Raw genomic sequence first — 19,923 nt, 5'->3', positions numbered from 1 at the left:
GCTTTTCTACTGCCATGTAGCAACATCATCCCAACATGTTGATGCATATGCGTTGTACGTTTTACAGTGCAGTCCACTTTACATGATGAGTGCAGTTACAAAACATTGTTGAATCTGCTGTGGTCGAGTTACCCCAGTATCTCAGTAGAATGAGTTGCCATATAATAACTACAGGATGTAGGTTTCGAACCCAGCTTGTTTGTTTATTTGTTGATTTCTTCAGTTCTTGCAAAAAATATTAATGGTTGATTATCAGCATCCTGTTCTTTATCCTGTTTGTGGATTTGAAGAGCTTTACTTGAAATCAAGCCCAAGAACTGCATGTTATACCCAATGATGACATGATCTACATGTACATGTGTGAAAAATTGATGGGATGCTGTCGCTGATAAGCAATGCTTTTTGGGACTTACATTGCCAACACTGACTCACAGTACTTATGGAAAGTTGCTGACTGTCTTCTTGGTTGAAAGTTGTGCTAATCATTCCGATATTTAGATATTTGATTTGATTTTCAAATATTTGAATATTATTTTCAAAATCAAATATTCAGAAGTGGATTGATTTTTCAAATATTTGAGTGTCATTTTCAGAATCGAATTTTCGGAGGTGGAAGTGCAGGGAGTGATAAAGGGAACGGTTCAATTATTTGGTTACAAAAGAGCAGTCTGAGAGCATATTTCAACTACTATCACAAGTACATGTAAACTTAAAGACAGCTGAATGCACATCTGCATAACAATAAGGCTAGAAATTACGGCTACTTTCCTTTAGGTTTTCCTTTTTGTCAAAACATACATATTTTGTTCAGCTTTTGTGGGAATTTGATAAACTTACTATTCAAATACATGAACTTGATGGAAGGTATATTCAGTCATTTACACTTACTCAGCCTTATTTCGGTTCAGTTTTAAACACAGATTTGGAGGTTGAACAGCTGCCAAGAGTATTTGCTCGCGCTGTCCGCACTGCAGCCTCAGGCAACCCAAAAATCGCCAAGTTCTCTAAGGACTCCTCCACCTTCAGTTACAGTGACAGCTCCAACTTGTCCTCTGGCACGGTGATCCAGCGAGGCACACCCGCCACTGCCACCACGGGGGCGCCCTTAACGCTGCCGCAGGACTCGGTGGCCAATTGTGGCACAGTGCTGCCCTTCCAAGGCATTACAGTGGACGCTACCCAGGGTGTTACAGTAGAAATAAGCGACCAAGTGCTTGCATACCAGCTGCAGTCCAACTCTGACCTAACCAACATGGCTTCCACTTCGGACTTTGGACAGAACACACCCGCACAAGCTTTTGGTCAAGGTACCTCGGGCTCCGAAGGGACTATTCCTTATTTGAACCCAGAGGAAAAGTTATTGCAGCAACTTTTGGAGGAGGAAAACCTAGCACACTTGCTCGTGGAACAGAACATCAATATCGAGGACTTGAATCCACCAAACTTGGAGGACCTAACAACACTTCAGGACTTTGATCCAGCAACGCTGTCACTTACAAACGATGGCACAGATGGGATGGAGGTTGATCAGGGTTTGAATAATTTTACCTTGGAGAATAATGTCAATGACTCGGTCTCAATACCGTATAGTCACAGCGTGGAGTTACCGATAGAAAATGACAGCCAAGTTCATAACTTTAATGGAAGTTGTGATCAAAATGGATAATGGGGTATGTAAAATCCAATTGTGGGTTTTTTGGGGGGTCTTTTTTTTTGGTGCAGTAAAGTTTTTTCTTTTGTCAAAGTACTGGTAGTGTGTACCATCGAATATTGCATGCTTATAACAAAATTCATATGCTGAGTTACTGTTACAAGTATTTAAAGTGCGAGCTAACAAAAACGTACTCTTGTACAGTTTCTTCAAAATGTTGTTGGGGCATTCTCCAATGCAGGCATTAAGTTCAAGGTCAGAAGTTTTTTTTGGCATTAAAATTTTCTTAAAGTCTTCATTTTAACCCTGGCAGTCCAAGCCAGTTTGATGCACTATTCCAAACTTTGACAGCAATGGCAACGTTTTTGTTACATACATTACATGAACATGTGGGTTATTTGTCAACATATTTCATTCACTGACATTGTGTGTTTCTGTGCCATATTCTGTTTTTCAAAAACAAAACAAAACAAAAAAAAACTGGATTTTTAACCTGTATTTTCCTCTTCAAACTTAAATATTCATGAAACTGCGACTGTTTGCCTCCGTATAGAATGGACATTTTTGTGCATTGCAAGGGTGAATCTTGTATAAATCAACAGAATGTGACTTTTGTACTACTCATATTAGGAGAAAGTAGTTAAAATGAATACAAACTGAGGCCTTTCACCCTCTCCTGTTTCCTGTACTGTACTGTATGCATGTGTAATTACTACTTGATTTTCTACAACATTACTGTACACTTCAGATACATGCTTGAGCATGTTGAAATTGCCACTGTATATTTGTACATACATGTTTGATCACTTTGTACAGTTATAGGGAAACTGAAATGTCAACAAAACTGGAAGTAATCATTTCCTTTTTTTATTTCTGGTCTTTGTTTAATTGCGTAATTTACAAAATCTTGCCTATGTTTGATTCAAGAAAACATTTCAAAGCAGTAGTTTGCTCACATTTGGGGGAGGGGGTAGAACGGCTCTCTGCATCGATTTGCCTACCGTTATGAAGTTGTTGGAAGAATCTTTTGTGGAAGAAAGAAATACTAGTCCTTACTATCGTGCCGTGCATGGTGAATGATTGCTTTTATCAAGATTTGCTGTTGAAATCACGTTACAAAATCATGCATTTCTCAGATGAAGTACTTGTTATTTATTTACATGTATAAACAGACTTTAACCCTAGCTCTTTTGTGAGAATTAGCACTGAAGTATTTGGTCAAAAGTGTTCAAAACAATATTAATTTCCTCATGTGCATGTCCTTGTATCTTTGTACAATTGCAGCCCAAGTTGCTTGTAACGTTGATAGCATTAGCAATTCGAAAAAGGTCTTTTTGTTAAAATGAATATAAAGGTTAACTTTACTGGTGTGTGCTAACCTTAGCTGTCTGTGTTGTGAATCATGACGCAAATTTCATCAAAGATTTTGACTGTTAAATCATTTGGATCATGCTTCTTCTTTTTTTCATTTGGCAAGAATCGGTGTTTCCTAGAAATCAAGCAAGATTTCTTTCAAGTCATGCTTTCTCTTTTTTTTATTTTGAAGCATAACACATTCCTTTGATTGTATAAAGTGTACATACATGTACTTGATATGAAGTATGAAATATTAGCCTTTTCTTTCAATACACCTGTAAATATGTTTTGTTTGAAAGTGAAGGATCTGTTTGCCCTAGTTTCATCAACCAAAGTTAATTTCTCAGTTGAAGTATTGAAGGAAAATTTGGGAAGGTGACTACAGTGTTTTTTAAAGTATTTGTAGGGTCCATGCAGAATCCAGAAATATCCTCCTTTGTGTTTTCATTGATCTAAGTCCCCACCCCCGCTTTTAAAAGGTATTTGGAGCCTCTTTTGCTTTTATGATAATACCAATTTCCATATTCATGAGTAACATTGTGATGTCATCCCAGGCACTGAGCCTCAATGTTGCACTGAATTGTGCTGGAATCTTTATATTCTGGTTTTTTCTGAATTCCTTTTTTTTTATTTATTGTTGCATAACTGTTTGGCAGTTAATAAGCCTGTGAGCAACTTTTTTTTTCAAAAATGTTTTCAAATCAGAAATTTGGGGGTTGAAATTTGAAAGTGAAAAAAAATGTAAACTGAACAGTTTCTTCCCCCAAAGCAACAGCGCCCTCAGTTGTCCTGAAAAGCTTGGACATGCACTTTTCAATTTACTGAAGAAGAGTACCAGTATAAAGATGCAAAGTGTGTCTTGGAAAAAGTCATTGCATGGACCCTTTAAGGGGCCAATTCCACAGAGCACATAAATGTTGCTTAGCGTAGAGAATGTGTGCTAAGCAAAAAAGAGGAAAATTTGATACGAAAAGAAATGAGAATAAGAATTACCAAGGTATTTGAAAAAGTTCAAAACCATGCCCTTTTCCCTAGACAATAGTTCATCAGTTTGTTGCTGATGAGTTATTTTTCCCCTTTCTGAACTCCCCCCCCCCAACAGTGCTCCCCACCCATCCATTGTCTGCATTAAATGGACTAAAACTTGAAGGGGGGGCGCTTAAGAGCATTGGAGGTGTTCTTGTGGTGATGGTCTTCCGTGATCTTGACACGGCACAGGAGTCAATTTTTTCTGCAAGGGCACATAGTGGGAAGGGCCAGTGTATATGTAAGCACTTTAAGGATTTGGGAGTGAAGATGGGCTAGACTGCCAACTTCAAGCATGATGATATTGAGACTTGGCAGTGGACCTGAGTATGCCAACGCAAAGCCGTGATTGCATGTGGCTCAGGGCCCGCTAAAGGACTCCCCTCCCACATTATTTGGATTTAAGATGTACGGTGGTTCAATCTGAGGTGATTTCTGACCACTTCAGACTATTTTGAGCTAAACATTATCATTACCTGGGGCTATAAAATTGGATGTGGGCCACATTTATTTTCCTGAGATATCCCATGACGGCAGGAGAATAACCTAAACGGTGTGAGTCTTGAGTTGCCAGCCTCGTACATATAAGGTTAAAATCACCCCATGCCTAGATACCATTTATGTTTTTTATTTAACAATCCAGCCTAGAATAATTGAAGAAGGCTTTATAAAAAGTAAACATTGCAATATACCAGCAATTTGGGATACACAAATGAGGTACTGAATTTTTAAGAGTGAACTTCATGAGTTGTCACATTAAATTTTGTTAAACCTTGACTAAGGCTGCCCACGAGCATTGTGTAATGGATTAACCATGATCCCCTTGAAAAGCAACTAAAATGTATTAGAAAAATAATACAAACAAAACCCAGACGAGAGATATATCATCTAGAGATGCTGAAAGTTACTGGATTCCAGTCAACTTTCCTTCAGCGATTTCGCGAAGTTTACTGAAACATGAAAAGTGATAGGGCGCCCTCTTAAGCCACAAAGACAGCCCCCCCCCCCCATTGGCGACTCTATTTTTATTCTTGTCAATAATATTCTGATCACGGTGCAATGCTACACAGCCTTTCCATATTTCTCTTCTTTCCACTCTTTTTCAACCGGGGTTTTAATTTTTCGCAAAATTCAAGGCAAATTCAGGAGACAACAATTTAAGCTTCATACATTTGCAAAGGTTGAGATTGTTCATTCAGTTGTGGAAAATAATTTAAAGACAGAATTTTTGCATCATCATATGCATCGTAGTATTTAGCCACATAAGTTATGTTTTCGAAAAGAGAAAAGATCATACTGCATCGACAGCAAAGTCCGCACCTCTCCAGTTCGTTTTGCCATGGAGGTTTTGCTCACCTGGTACCCCTGGGTAATCGACGATTGCACCGGGCGCGTCACATGTCATGCACGAACTACACGTTTTTTTATATTTACAAGGGAATGAGCGTGGAATGTACACGCACAACGCCTAGCCAGCAGTTGGCGTTTAACTTTACTTTGCCTTCGCGGACTTCCGTAATGTTGGGCAATTGTGGATGGTTATTTCACGGTGTGAGAAAGAAAGATCGAGGGACATACATGTACCTCCATTGAGTGCTTTGTACCAATGTGTTCTGTCCAAAGACAGGTGAGTGTTCAGTCGTTTAAGGCTGCCTTTAGTGGAAAATTAGGGTGAACTAACGTATGAGAGAGGGTTGCAACTTCAAGACCTATGATGATGAAACGCGCCATGCGTTACTGTGCATGCACCGTGTAAATGTGTGCACGCATTATCGTTGGTGGCTATTATATATACTTTCACTTTACCAGTTGTGGTATGATTGTTTGGGGTTTGGTGGCTACACTCCCGCTATTAGGATGAACCATTGGACTTTCTTTTCAGAATATCATTAGAACGTTCAAGTAGGTAATGAATATCTTTGTTGACATTTTTGAGGCCTTGAGAAAAATCGTCAGCATCACCTTGATGGAGTCACTGGTCACTTCCCTGTTCTGAGATATTGTGTGTTGCTTTCATGTTTTTTTTTTAACCTTCGATTCTCAGGCTGTGTGTAAAGGGTGCTATAGTGGGAGCACAGCGGACAAGGAATCCCAGAATTCTAGGGTTAGGGTGCAATTGGTCGATCTGCGTGACCGGGTAATTTTGTACTCTCGGAAATCTATGCAGTTTGTTTCCTCTTTTCAAAATGATCTGCTGTCCGGAGTGCGAATTTGAAAGGGTGATTGGCTGATGGGTTCTATAGCCACCAGTACTTGCTGTATTGTATATATGTTTTTGGCAAGAATATAAAGAGATGCCCAATATGTGTAGATAGATCAAAGTCACCAAGGCTTTCGCTTAAGTTAAGGGCCTTAAAACTTTAAAAAAATCTAATAAAAAAATTGAAACTATTAAGTTATTGATTTTAATTATCTGATATTTCAATAGTATTTTTTGTACGGTGGATTGCTGCATGGGTGTGTTGAGATAAAAATGCTCATTTCCATCATGATCAGCATACTGCACCTTTGACTGATGTCATCATTAGGCAATGCTGACATGTGTTCAACCACGTTTAAGCTATGACAGTTAATCCTCCCAAGTTAGATTGATGTTTCGCCATGGGATGAGGCATTGATCCAGTACTTGGATTCTGGACTGTACTAGTCTTGGGTCCAAGACGCCTTCAATTTCACTTGTATTTCTCTGTGAAGTATGAATCGCTCTTTAATAACACTTGTTATTGACTCTCAATCTGGTGGGTGGGGGAGATCTTTTACTTGTAAAAATGATGTTTGGGTTAACTTTTGACATCATTTCCTGTGGGAATTTTTTAATTTTTTTTTTCAGTGGGGATTTTGCATAATTTCCAGTGAAAAGAAAAGAGTGCGGGAAAAAAATCCTCCATTTCCTGCCTCCCCTACTCACATCCTTCCTGGAATGACAGATTTGTTCCCCAAAATAGCACTGGCCCAAAGTGAAGTTTTAATTCCACTTTTCTTTTACCTCCCATCACACACAGGAAGTTTGAGATCAGAGGATTGAAGCTAAACGCATAAAGTGGTTTTACTGTTGCCAGCCCAGCCATTCTGTCTCTGGAAATCTTCAAAGCCAGAGCTGACAGGTGCCCTGTCAAGGTGAACGTGCGAGAGCCCCAACTCATTAGCGCAGTTACGAATCAACTGGATTATTGTATTCGTGCTTCCTTGGAAAAGTGACAGTCCCACAAGTAAAGTTTAGCTGACCTGTGCAACGATGGATCCACACATGTACAAGTTGCCGGACGGCAAGTATGCCGATGGCTCGTGGGAGCTGAACATTTATGTGACAAACCTGGAGCTGGAGAAGCAGATTAGAGTCACAGGAGATCTCCATATCGGTGGTGTCATGCTCCAACTTGTGGAGTCCCTTGGTAAGACAACTCAATCTTTGATAGTACTGTTCCCCAGCTGTTGCATCTGTCCCAGGTGTATTGCTGCTGACTGCAGCTGTTGGGCTGTTCTGAACATAGTGAATTTCTGTACAAAATTACTCAACCTCCAACAGGTTTTGGCAGCCAACATGGACAGAATTTGTCAAAAACATGCCAACCAGGAATTATATCCATGTCACTAACACAAAAACTGGATGCTGCTAGCATGAGTTGTCAGTGCTAAATTATAATGACAAATACATGTAGGCCTGGTATAGTAACCATGTACATGTAATATGTACCATAGTTTGCCCAGCCCAGCATATGGATTGATGTTACATGTAGGTATGTGCCCTAAGTGACTGTAACCAAGGGAAACAGGACCCTCTTCTGGTCACTCATAGGCTGGAGGGGGCACAGACGATTCCAGTTCATATACAGTGTGTACCAATCACACCTTTGAGGGCAAGCTACATGTACATGTAGGTGTCAAAAACTGCCTGAGTGGCTCCCTACTCCGGGTATCACGCACACTCAATGTCTTGACACATGTCTAGTTTACGCGCAGGTAAATTTCATGCACAAGCCTGTATTTGTAAACCCCACATGACAGTGTTTTAGCCAACCAGGAAGCAGAAGCAACAAGAGTTGTGTTATTATTGCATACACGTACGTGTAGTTAAAAGCTGTACTGATAGTTTGGGTGTAACAGAGTCATACCCCACACATATTTGGATTCAAATTATTTTTCAACTCATCTGCGATTTGATGTCATTTGTCATACTACAGTTAAAGCGTGTACCTGACATGTAGTTTGTTCTCAACACTTTTAAACAGTTTACATGGGGTTAAACATGTCAGCCCAGTGGTGCATCTTAACAAGTGTACTACTTTGCTACATACATGTAGCTCTTACCCATGCATGTGTGGTAAGAGGACAAGCTTTGATGCTGACTGGTACATGTACTGGTACATGTATATTGACTCAGTGGGGCTTACATGTACCATACATTTAGATGGGGTACATTGAGTAACCCTGAGTGAATAACAACTAAGCAATCGTCTTTGCATACCTCAGGGTCCTGCTATTATCCTGCAGCTCAGTGTTATCATTGCTGGCACGATGTACCGGTAGTTGCACTGACCTACATGTACATGTCATGCATGTATATGTATCTGTACATACCCAGTACGTGTAATATTCCAGACCAGGGTGCACATGTACATGTACACTAGAGTACATGTACATGTACACTAGAGTACATGTACATGTACACTAGAGTACATGTACATGTACACTAGAGTACATGTATATGTACACTAGAGTACATGTACATGTACTCTAGTGTACATGTACATGTACACTAGAGTACATGTACACGTGCAAGCTTTCAAGTGTGGCATACTGTCATTGTTGAGCAGCTCGTTACATTCATGTACATGTACTTGTACATGTGTACAAAGTGTACATGTACATACAGTGTAACGTACAGTGTAAGCCAATAGTGCCTTTGCTCCAACAGCTGGCTTCATGTACCGGAACATGTATAATCAAATATTGCAACTGTGATACATGTATATTGACGAGAAAGTTTGAAGTTACACCTGTTGGTTGAGTTGCCGGTGTACGTACAGTACATGTACGTGTATTTCAAGCAGAAAACTGTATGTACCGGTACATACATGTATATGTTCCTTTTGATATATACATAGGTTCGTGTATGTACCGGCATGCTCAGTGGTTGATTTGTGTAGCTTGTCTTTTTTGAAGCAGAATCCAACACGTTTTAAATGCCATCCTTAAGTGTACCCCCAGTACTTTACTCATGTGTGCATGCCTAAATGATTCCCTGACATTATCGCATTACCTGTATGCGGAACATACCCGTGCATGTAGTCATTTTCTTTGACATGTATACTGATGCATGTTGATTGGATTAAAGACATTATCCATAATGTTGTTTGGAGTGAGTGTGATGCACAGAATTTTCATGCACTTTCAGGTGTGTATGGTCTACATGTGCCATAGGCATACATGTACATGTACCTCATTTTTTTTAACGCACAGGTGTATGTGTACCAGTAGGTATGCGCACTCATGTCGTGCATGTACATGTACATGTATCAGCCGGTACATGTACGTGGGCTTTTCTGTGGTTTTGTTCTTACTGGTAGGGTAGTATTCAAAATGTTTTGTTAGGTGACAATATGAACGTGATATTCTGATCTGTGCTTTTGTATTGAGTCGTACATGTACAGTACAGGCTCTACAACACATGATGCAGGATGGGGGAGGAGGGGAGGGCGAATTGCCCAGTTCCAGTCTAAGATGAACCAGGGTTTATCTGAGCAAAGATCTTAGATGAGTCTGGGTACAGTCTCTCCAGAAAGTTTCATGACACATGTACTGTAGGTTTAAATGTACATGTACAGTACAAAACCCTTTTATTTTGGCTAACATACCGGTACATGTGTACAGGTATGGGTGTAACGGTAACATAACAGGCAAGTGCCTTTCATTAAGCGTACCATGTCTGCGCGCATTTTTCGAATCTGTGCATTTCAGTTGGCAATTTCATCTACAATGTACATGTTACACCAGAATAAGATGAAATGCAATCGATGCTTATACATGTAAATAAGAGTAAATACAGGAGATGTACATGGAATTGACGCTCGCTCTAGCCCATATTTAAACTGATTGCCAATTTGTTGCACAGAAACTGATTGGGCCATTCATTTGTACAATGTACATGTACATTTATCATGGAGCAGACATGCTTTTATCCTGTTGTATAGTATTTGTTCAGTAATTACAGTTGATCTGAACTTGGACATACCACACATCCTACTTTACAAAAATACCCACAGATTTGGACTATGTTTATAAACCCTTGGCTTGTGGTCCCTATGGTCAGACGTGTCCTTCAAGAACAAAGGCATTTGTAACCCCCAAACTATGGAAGTGGTTTTCTATATGTAGGAAGTTGACTTTGTGCCATCTGACTTACAAAACCCATCCCACGCATGCTGCACAATTTGTAAAGACAAGTTTCCCCCACACCTCCACGTATCAATGCACCTAGCCAATCAGCCGGAAGAAGTTCCGGTTATTGTGGCTTCAGAGGAAAAGTAAATTGCTGCCTTCAAATCTTTAGTATTTCGTGCATCTGGTGAGTAAAACCAATAAGTTTGGCAGTGTTGGTTTAATACCATCTACGTACATGTACCACAGAAAACAGAGGAAGGTAGTGGAATGATTGATTTGTATTTTTATTGGGTTTTATACCCGTATGTGGTAATTCAGGAAACCTTCATGGCCCAGCAGGACAGCAACTTTTGCCACTTCGGAAGCATTTTAATTACAGGGAAAGCAACTGACTGGTATATCCCAGTACCAGCATGTTTTGGTTCTGCCTTACCATGAAATATTTTTTTTATGCGTGCTGTGGAAGCAAACAACTGGTACTTCTTGTCCCCTTAGGATGTGACAGTTTCCTGTAGTTTGAGACTATAACTTTGAATGATTGTGAAGCTATGCTCCCATTGGCCTGTTCTTCCCCCCGAAACTGAAACAACGTGCTACAACTCCCTGTTAATTCTTTTGCATGGGTTTTCTGTTCCTTCCTACTGGAGGCTTTTTTCTGGGGGGGAGGGGAGCAGAATCTCTATTTGTTATTGGCCGCATGTATCTGACGTGTACATGTACATCTTAGCGCAGTGGCGTAAGTCATCTGCCATGCTGCTTGAACGTTCGGGTCGTGTTTGCCCACTGTTACCAGGCTGGTTTTACTGACACAACTCCCTGTCAAATTTCTCACAGTTTTAATAATCATCATGATGCAGATGTTCCTGAAGTAGGCTTTAGGAGATACGGACGGGTCGTGAACAGAAAGTAGCAATACACATGTACATGTATACATGTACATGTACAATGTAAATATACAGTACATATCATCACACAGTTTGCTTATGTATCACTTCTCTGGGGATTTCCAATTGGACTTACCGGAATCTGCAATTTTGTAAAATTTCCCCCTTTCATATGGCATTTTTTTTCCTTTAAATTGTTTCCAAAGCTTACTGTGGTCTTGGCCCTTCCCCAAATTCCCATGGACTTGAATCATAAACTGAAAATATCTTTGCGTCATAAATTTTCAGACTTAAAGAAGCAGAAGCTTAGGTTTCATTATGTGCATAAAATCTAAGCATGCACAAGAGGTGTGTCATCATTGGACTCTCAAAATGATCCTTGTGGTAGTCCATATAAAAAGTCCAAATGGCCAGTTCAGTTAAGAAATCACCAACGCACAAGACCCCTTCACGTTCGCTGGATTTACTGGCCCATATCCTGTTCATTTCCTGATGTGTGGTAGTAAAAATCCAGAATGGCTGGCGGGGTCGGCAAGATTAAAAAATACTAAACCTTACCGTTGACTGCCCTGGGGGCCTGACTATTCACCTCACCATTGACTGCCCCGGGGGATTGACTATTCACAGAAAGGCATGACCATTCGTGAATGGTGATTTGGCAAAATGACGTACATGTACATGTATGTACGTGTATGTTATCATCAACATTATTGAATGCTGGAAGCTTGGGGTGATCTCAAGACTTGATTTTTAGACATGGGAATAAAGTATTTCATTTCTATGTGAACTGTTTGTTTGGGTATTTTGTAATAATGAATGTTAATAAAGGAACATGGATTTTCAGTTCATAAGCTTTAGGCCCTACATAATGTACATGTACCGGTACATAAATTTTCATTTGGAAGGCAAAGTGTAAGTTTATTGACTTAATTATTTTGTATCCCTATTGCACTGAAAATGAAGTTGCAGCAGTTCATCGAGCATGAAGCTTGCATGCAGAACTTTAGAGAATATTTGTTTCTAATGGTGAGATTCATTCCAATATCTTATGAACACTTATGTTGGTGCAGAAAGGAAATTACATGTACCTGTATATGTACATGTAATACATTTTACATGTACATTTGCATCATGGGAGTAGTTCCAGTTGAGGGTTTGTCCCTGTTGCAACACATTATTTGTCAAATCCACATAAGCTCTAATGGTCACTGCATTGCTATTTGGTTCGTCACCCAGTCCATTGGCGCTGAGGCATTCACTGTAAGAACTGCACGAAATGCCCTCCTCGCACGCACGCAACACATTATCCTTGAATAGCACGGAAGGGATTTGCCCACCTTTACCATTGTGAAGGTCTCAGAGGTCACTATTTGGACAGGAATAGAGGAAATGGGGCTTATTTGAAATGGCGGTGTACATGTAATTTCCATCTGCAAGGCCTTTCCCGTCATAGCATGGGGTTGGCAGTACCCTTGCAATTGTTCAGCTGCTAAATTTTATTGAAAATAATGCTTACCTACAGAAAGCCATTCTGCGAAGCCAAGCCTAAAATGTGGAAAGCTGATTAATAACTTGAACTTAAACCACAACAGTATTGCCAAGAAATTGTACGTACATGTATGTAATTGATGAGCATGAAAGTAGGAAACCCTACCAGGTACCATACTGTACCAGTATATTCCCTAAACAGGGCTTTATTCAGACACTTTACTGATCAATGTACGGTAACATGAAAAAGCCTTGTGAACATTATAACTCTTAATGAAATTCTGGCTGAAATGTTACGTGCAAATTCCAAGATTTTGACTAGATCCCCACTAATGGCACTATTCATTGACCCAGAGCTGATCCAGGTGAGGATCGAAATAAGTTTTGTGTGAAGATTGAGAGAAAAATCAATCACAAGAAATCGGAAAGTCTGAAACCGTCCAACTTGGCTATGTGAAGTTTGAACATACATGTACATGTACTAGTGGTACATGTACATGTACATGAACCTCCCATGCACTGAAATGTATACATCGTAGGCCCTTACGGTACATTTACATGTACATGTAGATGTAATTGTGTGATGGTTGGGACTTGTAGGTTTGAATGTGCACATTGCAGGTTTTGACTGTTTTGAATGCACATGTACTGGTACCTGATCAGCATTGCTCAAAGAATTGTGGGAAGAGCCTTTAGTGTATGCTGTCATGAGCATGGAGTGGGACATACACAATGCTTGCATTGATCATTTCAAACGTAAATGTACTTTAGTGTCAGACAGATGAACCACAGAAGACCACGAAAAGGTTGACAATCATGGACAACCACAACACTGGCATTCATCGGGTTTTCCTTCCCAGGCTCGTTCTGGTGAAGCGCCTCTGGGTTTGTTTCCTGACAGTTATTGTGCTTTTCCACTCTTCCAGGGCTCTGTCATTTATTCACTGTACAAATGATTACACAAACAACGCAGTATCTCCCACAAAGTCACACACTTTGGTGGTTTTCTTTCCTCTCTACCAGTTTTCAGGGGCATGCTTGGAATGTCACAGGTAGACATTACACGTGTACAAGGTGGCCAGTTGGCTGTGCATACGTTTTGATTGGATTTGATTGGTGCACTCAATTACATGAAGTTCTTCCGCACATTGATACATGTAGTGGAAGGGTACAGTCACATTGTTAACATTTTGTTGATGTCATTAAATTTTCTTTACTGAAGGCTGTGTAGTTGTTGGGGATTTAAACACTAATATCCCCTAACAATGTTAGATACACTGTACTCTACACATGTTGATAGACCTACAAAAGTTTGATGTACATTGTTGGGCCTGCTTTTTTCGTACACATGCTGTACACCTATCGATATGCACATAGTGGTACACCTGCGAGGGTATGCTGTGGCGTAAAGTGCATTTGTATCTGGTCTTGTACATATGGTACACATGTACATTGTGCAATAAATGTCAAACCAAATTGAACCGCCGGTAACCAGTGTCTATTACAACAGCTTAAATCTGATGGCAGACATTTTAAAGCTCTCGAAAAAATGTTCCGTGAATAACATTTTGGTTTGGAATAAGTTAAAGTTAAACTGGTTGCACATGAATGTAGATAATACAGTTTGTACATGTATGAAAGAAAACAGTACGAGTGCATGTATGTCTAAAAATTGCCTTTATTTAGAATGGACTCACATTTATGCATTAATTAGTATTAGTATGGACTCACATTTATGTAATAATTAGTACCAATATAAACTCACATTTATTAATTAATTGTACCAACTGGTACGAAATTGCATTTATGCATTAATTGGTGCTAGTGTGGATTTCCATTTATGCATAAATTGGTACTAGTATGGACTCACGTTTATGCATTAATTGGTACTAGTATGGACTTTCATTTGTGCATTAATTGGTACTAGTGTGGACTTATGTTTATGTATTAATTGGTACTAGTATGGACTTGCATTTATGCACAAATTGGTACTAGTGTGGACTTGCATTTATAAATGCACAAATTGGTACCAGTATGGACTCACATTTAGGCATTTATTGGTACTACATATAGTACATGAACCATACTTTATAATACTGTACTGATAGTCCATGTACATACCGGTATCTAGGGCTGCAACCTTTTTTTGCAAGATGTGAGCATTTACATACTGTACATGTACAGGCACTCTCTGTACTGTCATACCCTAATTATAATGGATCCAGTTAATGTTTAGTTTAACCTTTGATCTTGTGCATGCTGTTTCTTTTTACGTGGTGCAGCAGCAAACAAACGCTACTACAAATGCCGTGTGTGAGAATCCACAGTGCATTGTAAACATTGGCGCCGACTTTTGGACTTTCTCGAGAGTTCTGTGAGTGTGACTGGAGGACTTTTTGGAGTCTTTCTGTTGGACTTCTCGAGGAATTGCATTGGTTGTATTGGGGAATTTTTATGATTCTTGGGCCAAGAAAAGTTGAGTTTTGAATGACTTTGGTTGAGTGTAAGATAGTTGAGTGTGAGCTGCAGTGATATAATACATGTATTATCTTTGCTACTGTGTATCTGTCAGTGTTCTTTATCAGAGAAAAAGGAGAAGAAAAGAACCACTCTAGTTGAATAAAAGTCAGATCTTTTCTGTACATCCATATCTTCAAGGTTCATAGTATTGTGTTTAATCCTGCTAGGATAACAGGACTTATCCCGCTCTTATCCCGGGGGCTGGCAAGAGTCTTACATAGCCGAGATTATTGCACTCTGGGCTGTGTATGGTCAGAGAAGACTGGACTGAGGGATTATGGGTTATGCTCAGCTTGGTCGAATGAATGGAAACGTGCAAGATTTTGTAACTGGTGAATGATTTAGCGGTCAACGGTCATTCCGTCTGATTTCACTCTGTGACTGCTCGGCTATGCAGCGTTATTGAGCAGTTTGTTATTCTCACATGACTGCCACTCTCTAACTCACTAGAAAAAAAAGGAACAAATGTTGAGAATTCAGTTGACAGAAATAGGACAAGTTAACCTTGTGATTTGCATTCCAAATTCAAGAAAGGTGTTAGTGATGTAGACATGTACATGTAGCATGTACTGACACATGTACTTATATTTGCCCAGTTTTCCTTCTGAACATTAAAGCAGATTATGTTTAAAGTGTGAATAAACCTTGTGGTTGGGCATTTTATGCAATGCGAAAAGAAAACGGATTGTTTTTTTATGTGATAATACAGGTATGTACATTTTAAATGCTGAAATCCCAACTGAGTCTGTCAGACAAATTTCCCTCCAAATTTGCTTCTGGGGGGCAATGTTCACTAAAGTGTTGTGACCCAATCAAACAAAATACATGGACATGTAAGTCTCAAGTTGCCATAGTAACTTTGAGTGAAAGGCTCTTAAGCTAATCTTTAACCATGTACATGTAAATCACTTGGAACCCTCAACATCATCATCCATATTGTCCATTTTCATTACACTACCAAAATGGATGATTTATTAAGACAAAGAACTCAAGTTGCTCTTTCTCTTGCAAACTAAAACATAATTACCAAAAATATTACCCTGAGACTCAACCAGTAGGCACGATTTGGTCACAATTACTGTGACAACTGCAATGCTGGCTGTTTCTAGCTAATTGAGCCACTGCAGTGTGACTGAACTTAATGACCTCGTTTGGAGTGGACATGATGCTTACCCCCCTTGGACAACTCCCAGGGCCCCAGGGTGAAGAGGGTTTGTCACTTGGTATGTGAAAAATGCAAATGACCCCTTGAAAGGGTTGTTGATGAGGTCAGTATTTGACCAGAGTTGACCTGGGTCATTGCTTAGCTTGTCCACAGCAGATGGGGTCTGTCTGTGGCAACAATAAAAATGAAATTGGGAAAGTTGACAGTTGGAACTGTGAGTGTGAGGTTGATTAAAAGTGAAAGGGTGTGATCATGACATTGGAAAATGTTCTGTTGGCTGGTGTGTGGGTTCAGTGCTGTATACCGGGCAAATTTTCACCATGTGAAGGGGACAGTTTCTGTTTTAAGGCAACTCACATGTAAACCGAGTTGTTTGTACGTTTCTCTGCCCCACAACTATTGAACGAGTACATGTATGTGTTCAACTTCACATGTATGTGTGAATCAATGATACAATAGTTGTTTTATTTTTCTATTAGGCTTACATGAACTAAGTTCTAAAGCTGCGCCCACCTTTCCAAACAATTTAGATGTTCAGATCTGTATTTTTAAAATATTCCTGACTGTAGTTCATGAGTACATACAATATACATGTACATGTAGGGGGGCCTACATGTATAAATTCATGTATTGTACAATAAATATTTGTTGAAATTGTTTTCCAGACCAGACATGTAACAGTTGTATTTTATGTTTACTGTGTACACATCTGGCTGGTATGCTATATGTACACACTTGACTTTTGTATACTTTACAGGAAACATGTACATGTAATAGGACTTTGGATGTACCCGTACATGTAAGCACATCTTTATTTACATGATACAATGTGACTTTCCTTCTTGTCGCAATAAAAAGGGAGAAATTTCAACATTTTGGATTTTATGGCCGTGAAGATTTCTGAAACAGGAGGGCCCGTATAACTGTGTATTTGCTTTTCTATTTTTTCTCATGTACAATTTCTCATGTACATGTACTTGGTTTTCATGTTAAACAGCTTGTTTTGACAACAGTAGTGGCCAGTATTTCTTCAAAACCGTGAGTGGTTGAGTGCGAAGGATTAATTTTTGTACAGTTCCCATGCTCTTTTGACAAAGAGTGCTTAAAATGATGAAACATCAACATACATGACCCTAGTGCATACATTGTAGGCCTACATGTACACTGGTAAAACTACGTACATGTACCATTATGTATTCCATTGCTACACACACGTTTGGAACTAAACTGCAGTGTACATAAATATTTGCAGCTTCTATTGAAAGTAATTGTAACGTGCGAACTGAACGAAAGCTGAGAAACCTTGCTCTTTTGGGGGTTATGGTTCATCGTGCGAGCTCACAGCTGGGCTTTGGGGTTGGTCTATGGGGAAGTAGATAGGGATGTGGTACATTGTATCGTACATTTACCCACATGTACATCTGCTTCATGTACATGTACCGTACTTAAGCTTTAGCTTGTGCATGCATATCTCTGGTAGATCCTCATTTATTTTACAAGCTACACGTAAATACTGGTACACGATTTTATCATGGACGGGCGCTATATAAATACTAACTTATTATTATTATTATTATTATTATTATTATACAGTTTTTCATAATACGGGCGTTTCACAATAGCGCGTCCCCAAGATTTTGTAACGCGTTGGCCCATCACAGTGTGCAAAATCTGGTGACCCAATGCGTGTTTGGAAAGGGTCGACAGATTTCGCGCATTGTGATTGGCCAATGCGTTGCATAGTCTTGGAGGCGCTGTATTGTGAAACGCAGTATTGATCTTGCATTATTTAAAATAAATTGGCTAAAACATGAACTGTATGAAATATTTATGCACATCAAATTGTTATTCAATATGTAAGTTTGTTTTTAAGTGAAAAGAAACAATTTTGGTGTTTGCCAAAGTAGTATGCAGACAGTGATATTCACTTGATGAATAATGATTGTGTGCATGGATGGATTTCAGGGTGCATTACATACACGTACATTGTACATGTACATGTACAGTATGTATGTAAGTTTGTTTATTTTGCTTTGTGTGCATCTTCTGTCAACAAAACCTATGGTTACAAGAAACACAAAAAGGTGGAATTCAGTCTGGTCTCTTGTATCAATTAGGCAAAACTGTAAGGGATGCAAAAGTGGGTACCTATAGGAGGACATTAGATCTTATGGAAGTTGACAACCAACTCGGCAAATTTCTTACTGATCGTGTAGATGCTGTAAATTTGTGCACATTCAACCAAAAACTGGCCCTGGTCATTCAGTGCTGTTGGGTGTGCCCCTATTATGCAGTGCATATGCAAAGTTCTTTTACTAACCTTTTCCCTTTAACTTTTGTAAAGTACCTGTAGTTACAACCAAACGTCAACATTGTAATTTGACATTTCAGGGCCAAGTGTTTACATAGGAAAGTATGCTAGAAGGAAATATGTTTAACATTCTTAGAATTAGCATTTAGTGTGTATGTTTGTGAGACGCCTGATGCATGGTCACAGATGCAGCTGCTTGTGGGAAATTCTTCTTAATTGCATTGCAAAGCTGTTTGTTTTGTTTTTACTGGAAAATATCCTAAGAGTTCTTATTTTTCTGCACCACGCCTCAGTGCCAAGGGCAGAAAGTCTACATGGGTATACTGATTAACTTGTGCACTGCAGTCTGATGTTTGATTCAGGAAGTTTGAAGAACTGTTATATGCATGCACATCTACAGTTCCAAACAGATTTTTCCTTGATTGTGAATCGGTTTTACAGTTTGGTTTTACTGGTGTGTGAAAAAAATGTGGAGAGAAAAGACTTTTTTTTAATGCAACTGCCAGTTGGAACTTTAAGTTTAAGCAGCAATTATTATGATGTACCGGTACGGTATGTGAGAATGAACAGTAAACCTGCTTCCTTTCCTATTTATTTGATCATGAGTTTCATTTTGTAGTTATTCTTAATGAACTGGAATCCAAGGTCAGTGTTTCATTAGCTATGCTGTAAAAACTGACAGCAGTTAATAATTTGCATTACAAGAAATAAAAATGAGACAGTAAGTAAAAGAATTTATGTTCAGCCATAACTGTCACGCCCAGAATGTTTGCATGGAAATTCTTTTCCTGCTGCAAATTTACAGTTTGCCAACCATTCTGCTGCAATTAATGTACCTCCCGAACTTCACAGAGTGTAAACTCCAGAGTTTTATCACCCATTAAGGAGTGTAGAAGGTCATTTTTTTGGCCATTTACATGCCAATTAATGTTACCATGAAATTAAGATGCTGTGAAAAGATTTATTATTCATGCTCATGTGTACTCGGTGCATACTTTTGACCAGTGCTGATACATTGAGAGTTTGGAGGAGATAAGACAGTACAAACTCGGTGGAGAAAGAGCCTCTGGTCTACTGCATGTCCAGCCCAGGAGTAAATTGTATTCAGCCAGTCAAACTTCTGACTGGCATTCCTGCACGG

At 39.3% G+C, this 19,923-nt stretch overlaps 2 protein-coding genes across 7 annotated transcripts in view; both read left to right on the top strand.

The window, feature by feature from the left end:
- LOC110986245 (transcription factor p65-like) overlaps nt 1–4,810 on the top strand; it is a 29,295-nt gene extending 24,485 nt beyond the window's left edge. For all 6 annotated transcript variants that reach the window (XM_087134963.1, XM_087134960.1, XM_087134989.1 and 3 more), the window contains one exon: nt 909–4,810. In XM_087134963.1, coding sequence (XP_086991089.1) covers nt 909–1,666 — 758 coding nt within the window. In that variant the 3' untranslated portion in view covers nt 1,667–4,810. The remainder of the gene's footprint in view (nt 1–908) is intronic.
- A 688-nt stretch (nt 4,811–5,498) lies between these two features.
- LOC110986246 (fermitin family homolog 2-like) overlaps nt 5,499–19,923 on the top strand; it is a 70,796-nt gene continuing 56,371 nt past the window's right edge. Inside the window, exons 1-2 of the mRNA XM_022247979.2 lie at nt 5,499–5,660; nt 7,036–7,425. Coding sequence (XP_022103671.2) covers nt 7,269–7,425 — 157 coding nt within the window. The 5' untranslated portion in view covers nt 5,499–5,660; nt 7,036–7,268. The remainder of the gene's footprint in view (nt 5,661–7,035; nt 7,426–19,923) is intronic.

The sequence above is a fragment of the Acanthaster planci genome, linkage group LG01 (assembly GCF_054643075.1).
Source record: "Acanthaster planci isolate LZ-2023a linkage group LG01, COTS_SCS, whole genome shotgun sequence".
Lineage (NCBI taxonomy): Eukaryota > Metazoa > Echinodermata > Asteroidea > Valvatida > Acanthasteridae > Acanthaster > Acanthaster planci.
The sequence above is the reverse complement of the archived record's forward strand: the minus strand, read 5'-3'. Positions and strand labels throughout refer to the sequence as shown.